The sequence below is a fragment of the Cheilinus undulatus genome, linkage group 6 (assembly GCF_018320785.1).
Source record: "Cheilinus undulatus linkage group 6, ASM1832078v1, whole genome shotgun sequence".
Taxonomy (NCBI): domain Eukaryota; kingdom Metazoa; phylum Chordata; class Actinopteri; order Labriformes; family Labridae; genus Cheilinus; species Cheilinus undulatus.
In genome coordinates, this window is record NC_054870.1 from 244,891 (window position 1) to 256,934 (window position 12,044).

General features: G+C 44.9%; 1 protein-coding gene across 1 annotated transcript in view; it reads right to left on the bottom strand.

The window, feature by feature from the left end:
• Positions 1-2,024: 2,024 nt before the first annotated feature.
• ltbp1 (latent transforming growth factor beta binding protein 1) overlaps positions 2,025-12,044 on the bottom strand; it is a 53,108-nt gene continuing 43,088 nt past the window's right edge. Inside the window, exon 3 of the mRNA XM_041789012.1 lies at positions 2,025-2,402. Coding sequence (XP_041644946.1) covers positions 2,323-2,402 — 80 coding nt within the window. The 3' untranslated portion in view covers positions 2,025-2,322. The remainder of the gene's footprint in view (positions 2,403-12,044) is intronic.

Consider the following 12,044-nt stretch of genomic DNA (forward strand, 5'->3'; position numbering starts at 1 on the left):
TTGTGTGTGTTTTTTTCATTATTACTATCATTATCTTACCTATTTATTTATTTATTTATAGATTTTATTTTATTTTTATTTTTTTAACTCATGGGATGGGGGGGGTGTTTTTCTCATATCTTGACCTTTTAAACTGTTTATTGTATTTTATCTCAAAAATTGGCCTTTAAACTCGTGATTTTTAAAAACTTTTATCTCATATTTTGACCTTTTAAACTCATGATTTTACAATTTTATATGATATTTTGATATTTCAAACTCATAATTGTGAATTCATCTCATATTTTGACCTTTGACACTCATGATTTTGTATTTTATTTAGTACTTGTACTGTTAGAAATCATGATTTTAACTTCTGACTCTTTTTAATTTTACATTTTATAGTCCTTCAGCGGTGAAGATGAGGTTGACAGTTTACGGCAAATTTAGACGCAGTTCGGCCCTCAGGCTAGACCCAGACTCAGGACTGGGCCTCTGCTGGGGTTTAGTTCATTTTTATTTATCTTATTTAGTATTTTATCTCCATGCAGCACTCCTTGTAAACCTCATGGCTCATGTCCGTGCTGTTTGTGCCCTGCCTGCATTCCTGATGTCCTCTCCCTGGTGCCGCCATATTGGTTGTACTAACTTCCTCCTGCTGTACGGTGTCACTTCTGGCGACCTCACTGGACAAAGGGCACAACAGCACCATCAAGTGGATGGAAAAGTAACTGACATTATTTATCCAGTATCATAGACTTCAGTTCGTATTAGCAATTCATCTGAAAAAATCTACACTTAGAAGAAGATACGATATATAGGGATTATCAGCAGTACATCTGTATCGGCCGAGAGTAAAATTTACACCGATCTGTACGGCCGATAACGTGACGTCATAAATAAGCGCACGTGATGACGCCGGACGTGTTGGCTGTGTGGGAGAAGTTTGAGGTGTGGGGACAAGACAGCAGAGAAGCTGATGGCTCGGTGTAAAGTAAATGTGATGGAGGAGGACTCGACAACACGCCTTTAACACCAGCAGTTTAATTTAGCGTCTAAAAACCGTCACCCTGATGACTACAAGGACTTTCTATGACAAAGAATGACAAAACTTCATGCCAGGGAAAACTGGTCAGCAGCCTCGACTTCAGTCATTAGACGAAGCTAAAAACCCAGCAGCGACCGGCCAACGGTAAGGAGCTGATCAGGAAAATCAGTGACTTTAGAGCTCTTGATAATCAGCCTTTCAGTGTGGTGGGATCTGAGGCCTCACTGCCTCAGTGGATAGATGAGGATTCACTCTTAAAAAGCCTGTCCTACACTCACAGGAGTGCTCACTCTGCAGCTGCTTTGATAGCATGTTTGGGATCTGGAAAATAGAGAAAACGAACGTGCATGCCGTCCTGCGTGACAGTGAAACATGACAAAAGCAACGACAGACTTCTGTGTGCAGTCTAACCCTCACCCTGCACGGCGCCCACTCTGCAGGGGTCCTGTCTCCTGTATTAGAGATGTGGGCGTCACGGTTATGCAGCCGTTTACAGTGAAATGCCCTTTAAACTTGGCTGCTCAGTTAGTTTGTGCTGTTTAAAGCAGAATCAGGAGAACTACTTCAGCTGAAGTTTGATTTCTGTTCCTCATCTTGGGTCTCAAACATTTAAAATCATATTTAAGCTCTGAACTATAGCTAGATTTTTAGCATTGAAGAATCTGTGTGATTGTTGTTATTTAAAGCTCTTTGTCAGGAGAATGTCAGGGAGCCATCCTGTAGTCTGGCTGAATAATCAGGAGAATCAGTCCCAGTGTAGAAGCTATTTCTCTGTGTATAAGCTCAGGGTCAGCAGGTTATTCTGCTGCTGTTTATTACCCTCAAAGATGCAGATGACTTTGGCTGTGCTGTTAAACATACATGTAGCATGTAATGCACATGTGACCCAAAGACATTACTCTAAGTTTGTCATTAGTGTAAGGCTGTATTTGAAATAAATAACAGATCCTTCATTTCTGATGAAAATCCAATGTTACAAGAAAACAGATGACCAATATTTAAATATACATATATATTGTAGTACAGGATGGAATTGGTGTTTAAATACATCAGTATCGACCAAAATGAGTTTTAAAATATCGGATATCAGCAAAAATGCGATATCATGCATCCCTGATATATCACAGCTCAAAGTATCCTGATTCTGTGCTCACCCCTAAAATACAACACCAAACTGTCCCCCTGAAATACAGAAACTTGGCTTCCTCTGCTTGTTTCTTTTATTGAGGAACAGTTAAAGGGGTGCAGACGGCCTAGCAGTTGGGGCATGTCCCGTGCGCTCAGGTGGGCCGGGTTCATAACTGTCCTGGGGCTCCTTTCCTGCATGTGGCTCCCCTCTCTTCATCTCTGTTGACAGCTCCATCACTGTCCTCCTCTGTAAATGAGGGAATAAAAGCCCCGGGGTGAACAAATGAACAGTTTAAAAGTGAACAGCTGCCACTATGAGGGCTAAACTACAAATTGTAGAAATGTACAGAGAATATACAGAGCAATGTTTGCCACATTTAGACAATCCTCCTCTGAAACATGAGGCTGGGGGAGGAAAAGCACAGACTGGAAGCCTGAGAACCAGAGGAATGTCCCTGTTGGTGGCTGTGCAGTGTTTCCTGTGCCTGTATAAACAAAAGAAGTCTCTCTGCACAAACTGCATGTCTTTAGGGGCTCAGCTGATACGGGACCCTGATGGCTGGACACTGCAAGTCTTAAAGGGTAACTAAACCCCAGAGTGTCGGCTTCAGTACATCTAAAAGTACGGCTTCAAACGGATTCAAACGTGGTTAACAGCACAGCTCTGACGTCTGCAGTAACTGAAGGGACCTGAGAGTTTACTGAACCTTCTCATAAACATCAGAGCTAAACTTTGACCCAAACCTGAACCCACAGTCCTGTCTAACTTTTCCAAACCTGTCTCCTGCATCCTGCAGACTAAAGTGTTCAGCAGACTAACAGATGGCCTGAAATCATCTTCCCCAGAGCCCCGTCAGGATCCACTTTCCTCTCCTTATCGGGGTATGGGTCTCTCTGGCAGGAGGCCAAGCAAGGTATCCCAGACACAGAGTCATGTATTACAGCCCTTCCTGCAGGATCCAGAGGTGTTTCAGGGGCCAGATGGTCCATGTAATCCCCTCAGTGCTCAGGGTCAGCCTCAGGTGGTCGGGACAGGTGACGTGAATGAGAAGCTATTCTACTGAGAGCTCTTTCCTGAGATACCAGCTCCTCCCACAGTCTCTGAGGGTGACAACCATTTCATTCCATCCTGTAACTGAGCTCAGAGGAGTTTGGTGAAGGTTGGACTTCACTGATTGGACAGGAGATCCATGACTAGACGCTTTCAAACATGTGCTCTACTACTACAAACCAACCAAGGGGCCCTGGACCAGGATCTAACCCTCCATGTGCTACATTACCATCATTAACGTCCCAGAGTCTGGTGGTAAAGGTTTGACATGCTCACAGTTAGCTGGTTAAACAACTAAACACCCAGCCGGTGATAACCTGACAGCCCAGACTGGTGCATACGCCCACTGCATGTGCTAGGTTTGCCATCTATCTGGACACCCCCCTAGTGAGGTACTTGGGAAGGGCAGAACAATTCAGAACATTCTGGAAAGGTGATTTGAGCAAAAAGACACGAAGGTGAAGTGGGCATGCACAGCTCCAGTGTATAGACTAGTGTAAGCTCAACAGGCAGGCTTTGTGGTTCACTAGCAGTGGAGCCAGTTGGCCAATAAAACTCAGAGCAGAGCCAGTCATGGGACAAAAACATCCTTTAGTGTTCCTTTGTTCTTCTTTTAATAGAGAAATTCTCTCTGATAAAAACTGCCTCTATAGCTACATCCAAGCTGAGCTTCACTGGCAGCAGCCGCTGTTCACCAGCTGTCAGTCCAACCAAACCGTTCCTTTTGAATACATAATGCTCCATGGTGACTGTTCTGGTGTTTTCTCACCTGAAGACTAGGGGGCTACAAAATTAGGATCTGTGCCAAAAATTATTTGAAATTATTCACCTGATAACATCACTTTGAAAGCTACCATTCATTCCCAATGGGGAGAATCCATTTACTGGCAGAATGTTTGTCTATGCCACTGGTTTCCAGCTCGGGATCAGGAGCCTCTGGGGGGCCCAAAGATCTAAGGGAGGGTCCTGGCTCTCTCTGCTATGGTGCTGTTAAAATGAGATTCCCAACGTTTCCTAAAGTCATGATAAAACACAGTAAATAGTTCATTCAATGATCTTTTGGTAAGAAAAACCTGTGATTTGTGTTTTTTTTATTGTGATTCTCTTTTCTCTGAGTTTTTTAAACTGTTATAATCGATGTGGATTTAGACCAGGGCTGGGTCTGGATCAGATACAGGTAGAGATGTCTGAAAACACTGGTCTATGTAAAAGTGAATATCACAGCTCTCTGAACTTCATATTCTACATTTCCCTTCTGGTACTAATGGGCCTCACGCTATGGAGCGTGTGCAGAACACCTGTGACCTGACCCACTGCTAGACCACTTTGCATGTCGATGGGATGGGAGAGAAACTTTGTTAGCTCCTCTGTCCTGATGTTTCTCAGTAAGAACAATCCCTCCCAGCGCTGCTCTAGACCGTGCTTCAGGAACTTTGTGTTTAGGTCAGAAGTAGGGATGCCCCGAAAATTCAGCCCCCAAAAATTTTTGGCCAAAAATGGCCCGAAAGTGCATTTTTGGTTTTCGGCCAAAGACTTTTATCACCGAAACAACAAGGCCGAAACACGACGTTGTGATGACGCAAGCAAAAACCACGGCCAGCACGTGCTTGGATCAGCGGTTCTCAAATAGGGGTACGCGTACGTGAAGGCACTCCAGGGGGGTACGCGAGATTTTAAAATACATGCAGACTTTTTAAGAAAAATAGCGCCTTTCTTTGCATGTCAGGAGCGACACGATTTTGCGAGTATATTACATACATTCTAAAATCACATTCGTGCTGCGAACGTCTGCGGTGTGTTTTCTCTGTCCTCTGATAAACACTGATATTTACTGGAGTGGAAGATAAAAGCAGGTTTGTCCCTGTCTGTCCTTCACTCTGTGCGTAACGCGGCGCTTTTACGCACAGCCAGGCTGTCAGTGCCGTTTTGTCTCACGGTTTCATTCACTGTGCCAGCCAAGTTTGTAAAAGGACTGACTTTTCATTCATTCTATGTCAAATATGATCAGTCAGAGTTATAATATCGCACAGCTGAGGCTCGCGGTGAGAGGAGTTATCTCTCTCCACAGCACACAGACTGGCTCACCTGTTTGTGTTCCAGACTGGTCAGAGGAGTCATTTAGCTGGTTGATCTTATAAGTAGCATGTCTGAGGTCAGAGGAGACTGTAAATATTTCACTAAAGTCCCGGTAGTTTAGAAACAGCTCAAGCTGTGTGAGTTTTGCTCCAACGAGCGCACATGGTGGTGGTGGTGCCGATTTTTAAGGCAGACAGAGGAACAAAAACGTCGTCCTCTCCAACACCACCTGATGTTTGATATCCCCTCATATCTGTCTGTATCAGTTCTTGTGTTTTTGCCTCTTTTTTTTAGCCTGGTAGAGAGGGAGATAGGCAGCAGGCAGCCCCACATGTCCATATGAGTGCAAATGCGCTACTTAAATATCCGCAGCAATGTCGCGCTGTGAAATGATGTTGCAGGTGTGGAAGCTTGCTTTGACTCACTACAGGTTCTAAATGTAAATATTTTGTGTAAATAATTTGCATGAAAAATTGCATGTAGAGTGTAAGGACCTTAAGTTTATAAACTGGAGTTAATATTTTGTAGGCTCTTAAATTTAATCACCCTAAAACATCCTGAGTCTCCCCCTTGGCAGAGAATGGTTTGATCCACACTGGAGCATGCCTGTCAATCACTGTATTCACAACCACTCCATTCATAAAAAGGTTTATGATTTATTTTTGTGAAGAGATGCTGATCTATAACTAAGTTCCTGATTTCAGTTTGAGAAGAGAGAAGTCTTTTTTATAATTTGTTCATATTTACAGGTTTTTGGTTCTTTCTAACTCTATGTTTTATATATATTGTTCCAGAGAGACCGCTGCAGCCAATCAGTTTTGCACACTTCTGGGTTTAAAGCCTTTCCAGTCACTGTTCCCAACAGCTACATTAATTTGAATTCCCACATTTAGAGATGAGAAGATGTGCCATGACTTTAGTCATGCATTTTTAACATTTAAAATGTATGAAAGAAAATCTAATATTTGTCATTTGAAAGTGTTTATCAGTTACAAAGTTTGATAAATCAGACGGCTGTCACAGCACTCTTTAATGTCTTCCTTTTTGGCCAAAAGCTTGGCGCTGTTTAGGGGGTACCTGGCAGAAAAAAATACTTCACAGGGGGTTCATGGTTGATAAAAGTTTGAGAACCACTGATTTACTGTATACATGAGAGCGGTCAAAGTTAAACATTTTATTTTTTATTTTATTTTATTTTATATTGTGTATTGTTGGAATGAAGTGCTTAATAAATATTTACATATTTTGTAATTGATTTATTCGTTGAAGCTTTAATATTAATTTTTGCAATTGCAATTGGTTTTAGTGAGGTTAGGACACAGTCATAGCCATAAATGCAATGGTACTAATAACTGGCATAATCATTTCTTTCGGTGTTTCGGTTTTCGGTTTCGGCCAAGAATTTTCATTTCGGTGCATCCCTAGTCAGAAGTATTCTGATGAAGGATTTCATTAAACGCCGTTGGAGGCATGCGCTCTGCTCACTGTGCTCGTGCACGCCAACAAGTGGTTTCTGTAAACCTGTGATACTATGTACCCTGGTCCCACTGCAGGAGGGTTTGATGGAAAATAAATGTCGCCCAATCTTAGCAGTCACCATTGTTTACCAGCTTGCCATCACTTCAGCCGAACCACGCTAGTAGCTACGGCCTTGTTCTCTTCAAATGGCGCTGATTGGTCCGTTCGTTCCCTGAGGATCAAGAATTTCATCTTGGAGGATCTGTCTGATGGCAAACATGAAGTGTAACTAATCCACAGTCCAGTTTGGCTCTGGCTGAGGTCTGTACGTCCCTGAGTAAATCATGGGTGTGCAGTTAATCTGGTCTTGGACTAACATGCATTATAAAAGCCCAGTTTGAGCCAGACTGACACCATAACTCAAGGTTTTCAGACTGCATGTAAACGCAGCGAGCGCCAACAGCCCGGCAGCGGCTGTCTTAAATCACAGCACAGCCCTGCAGTCGTTTTTCATCATAGCCACGCAGGAACACATGTGGCAGCGTTTTCTGTCAGGTCTAAAAAGAAATCTACAAACACTGACTACAGACACAAACTCACGGGGAAGCACAGAAGAGTTTATATGGTGTATCCATCAGTCACTGACTGATCTGTAGTTTTGTGTTTCCCTACCTGACCAGCTGACAGCTCCAACCATGACAGGAGAACTTCCTGCCAGACACTCTAGATATGTTCCTTAAACCCCCAGTTTAACACTTCTATTACATTTTAAAAAGTGAAAATACTGTAACTTTTGTCTTCTGGGAGTGAATTTGTTTAAAAGGTCAGAGAGTGAAGGAGCTGGAAGCTGTGAGATCCTTTAAACACAGAAACACGGGGAACTCCTGCAGCTGTCTTTCCCTCAACTTACTTGAATAGATTAGCACCAAAGTGGAAAAAGCTGTTTGCTTCCTAAATAATAAGTTGGCAAAATCCTGGAAATAAGAAAGTGGTTGAGCCACAGAGCCCAGGCCCAGAGGTGTAATCCAGTCCAAATCTGTTTCTCTTTCTCTCTCAGACGAGCTCTGTTGCCAGCTGGACGGTGTAATAACAGTTTTCTCAGGACACAGCAGGCTGAAACACAGAGCCTCATTCATGAAGAGCATGTTTGCACAGATCTGATCTCTGCTCATGCGTATGCACACACTAACAACTACAGCAGGATACATCCATATTTCCTCCTGATAAAACATATGTGCAGAATGAAAATAGGCTCTGAAACAAACACGTCAGGGTTCTGTGGGAAAATCAGAAAAAGGCTGAAGAAATGAGGCCAAGGTTAATATATGACATGAACGATTAAAAGTCTTCACACACTGGATCACTCAGACCTTCCACACTGAGTCCGACGTGTTTTCATTTCGCCTTCACTACGAAAAATCGTAGAATGTGGCAAATAGTTTGGTACTGTGAGCCTGTCTCTGTCACTCCTTTAAAATGCTGCTGGGTCCATCCTGACAGAGAGCTTCATACAGCACACACTCATGCACCATAGCACTGAGCTGAGTTAGAGAGATGGAGAACAACTTTTTACTTCAGCCTCTGCTCTGACCTGAGAGTAGGCTACAGACTTCAGCCTTCATCTGTCATATCTCCATGGCTGATATCCACATAATACACCAGCAAACTACCGAGTTTAAAGTCAGGTGTCAGAGAGAGAGAGTGAGAGAGAGAGAGAAGGAGGAGGGGTCAGGTGGCGGTGAGCAAGCGAGGAGGATTCAGCAGGCAGTTTTGATCATCAATCACCCATTTAAATGACTTGGACTGGTGTGAAATTTCACATAAAATCAAACCTGTTCCAAAAAAATAATGATTTAGTAATGAAAGATTTCTGTGCCAGTGTGCAAACATGATGAGAACAACATGAGCTCAATTTCTTTTTTTAACATTAAAATGAAAAACAGACACAGTTAAAGCAACATCCTGACAGTGAATATATTTCCATGGACTTGAGTTTCCTGGTTTTGACCAGGTTCTTAAAGGGCCCACTCACATAAGACAGTCCATATTATGCTCAAGCATGTTTGACCCCAAAGACTGGTAACTGTAGCACTTCTAAGGCCCTGGCCTGGATGAAAAAGGTGGGTTTCTGCAAGGTGTGCTGTGGTATCTGGCACCACAATGTTTGCCTCAGATTCTCTGAGTCCTGTAAGTTATGAGGTGGAGCCTGCTTGGATTGGACTTGTTTGTAGAGCACATCCCACAGAGAGACCTCTGTTGCTGTGCTCCTCAAACCATTCCTGAACCATTTTTGGGTTGTGGTGTTCCACATTATCCTGCAAGAAGAGGCCACAGCAATCAGGGAAAACCATTCCCATGAAAAGGGGTACATGGTCTGCAACAATGCTAAGGTCGTTGGTAAGTGTCAAACTAACATCCACAAAAGGGTTGTCCACAGCATCGCACTACCTTATTCCGGTAGAGCATCCTGGTACCATGGCGGCACACACACACCTGACCATCCAGGGAAAGTACAACAATAATTAGACCAGGCCACCGTCTTCTATTGCAACTGTGGTCCAGTACTGTGGTCCGGACTAGAACTCTCAACAATTACCCCAAATCCACCATCCCTGAACCACTACCCCAAACCCACCATCCCTCAACCATTACCCTAAACCCACCATCCCTCAACCACTACCCTAAACCCTCCATCCCTCAACCACTACCCTAAACCCTCCATCCCTCAACCACGACCCCAAACCCACCATCCCTCAACCACTACCCTAAACCCACCATCCCTCAACCACTACCCTAAACCCTCCATCCCTCAACCATTACCCTAAACCCACCATCCCTCAACCACTACCCCAAACCCACCATGCCTCAACCACTACCCTAAACCCACCATCCCTCAACCACTACCCTAAACCCCCGCCTTAACCATTACCCTAAACCCACCATCCCTTAACCATTACCCTAAACCCACCATCCCTCAACCACTATCCGAAACCCTCCATCCCTAAAACACTACACTAATCCCACCATCCCTAAACCACTACCCCAAACCCACCATGCCTCAACCACTACCCTAAACCCACCATCCCTCAACCACTACCCTAAACCCCCGCCTTAACCATTACCCTAAACCCACCATCCCTTAACCATTACCCTAAACCCACCATCCCTCAACCACTATCCGAAACCCTCCATCCCTAAAACACTACCCAAAATCCACCAACCCTAAGCCACTACCCCAAACCCTCCATCCCTCAACCACTACCCAAAATCCACCAACCCTAAGCCACTACCCTGAACCCTCCATTCCTCAACCACTAACCTAAACCCACCATCTTTCAACCACTACCCTAATCCCACCATCCCTCAACCACTAACCTAAACCCACCATCTTTCAACCACTACCCTAAAGCCTCCATCCCTCAACCACTACCCTAAACCCTCCATCCCTCAACCACTACCCTCAACCAACCATCTTTCAACCACTACCCTAAACCCACCATTCCTCAACCACTACCCTAAACCCACCATACCTCAACCATTACCCTCAACCCACCATCTTTCAACCACTAACCTAAACCCACCATCCCTCAACCACTACCCTAAACCCTCCATCCCTCAACCACTACCCTAAACCCACCATCCCACAACCACTAGCCTAAACCCACCATCCCTCAACCATTACCCTAAACCCAACATATTTCAACCACTAACCTTAACCCACCATCCCTCAACCACTAACCTAAACCCTCCATCCCTCAACCACTACCCCAAACCCTCCATCCCTTTACCATTACCCTAAACCCTCCATCCCTCAACCACTACCCGAAACCCTCCATCCCTCAACCACTACCCTAAACCCTCCATCCCTCAACCATTACCCTAAACCCACCATCCCTCAACCATTACCCTAAACCCTCCATCCCTCAACGACTACCCCAAGCCCTCCATCCCTTAACCATAAACCTAAACCCAACATCCCTCAACCACTACCCTAAACCCACCATCCCTCAACCACTACCCTAAACCCTCCATCCCTCAACCATTACCCTAAACCCTCCATCCCTCAACCACTATCCTAAACACACCATCTTTCAACCACTACCCTAATCCCACCATCTTTCAACCACTACCCTAAATCCTCCATCCCTAAACCACTACCCTAAACCCTCCATCCCTCAACCACTACCCTAAACCCACCATCTTTCAACCACTACCCTAAACCCACCATCCCTCAACCACTACCTTAAACCCTCCATCCCTCAACCACTAATCTAATCCCACCATGTTTCAACCACTACCCTAATCCCACCATCTTTCAACCTCTACCCTAAACCCTCCATCCCTCAACCACTACCCTAAACCCTCCATCCCTCAACCACTACCCTAAACCCTCCATCCCTCAACCACGACCCTAAACCCACCATCCCTCAACCACTACCCCAAACCCACCATCTGTCAACCACTACCCTAAACCCTCCATCCCTCAACCACTAACCTAAACCCCCGCCTTAACCATTACCCCAAACCCACCATCCCCTCAACCACTACCCCAAACCCTCCATCCCTCAACCACTACCCTAAACCCTCCATCCCTCAACCATTACCGTAAACCCACCATCCCTCAACCGTTACCCTAAACCCTCCATCCCTCAACCACTGCCCTGAACCCACCATCCCTCAACCATTAACCTAAACCCTCCATCCCTCAACCACTACCCTGAACCCACCATCCCTCAACCATTAACCTAAACCCACCATCCCTCAACCACTACCCTAAACCCACCATCCCTCAACCATTACCCTAATTCCACCATCTCTCAACCACTAACCTAAACCCACCATCCCTCAACCACTACCATAAAACCCACCATCCCTCAACCATTACCCTAAACCAACCATCCCTCAACCACTACCCTAAACCCCCACCTTAACCATTACCCCAAACCCACCATCCCTCAACCACTACCCGAAACCCTCCATCCCTAAACCACTACCCAAAATCCACCAACCCTAAGCCACTACCCCAAACCCTCCATCCCTCAACCACTACCCTAAACCCTCCATCCCTCAACCACTACCCTAAACCCTCCATCCCTCAACCATTACCCTAAACCCACCATCCCTCAACCACTAACCTAAACCCACCATCTTTCAACCACTACCCTAATCCCACCATTTTTCAACCACTACCCTAATCCCACCATCTTTCAACCACTACCCTTATCCCACCATCTTTCAACCTCTACCCTGAACCATCCATCCCTCAACCACTACCCTAAACCCTCCATCCCTCAACCACTACCC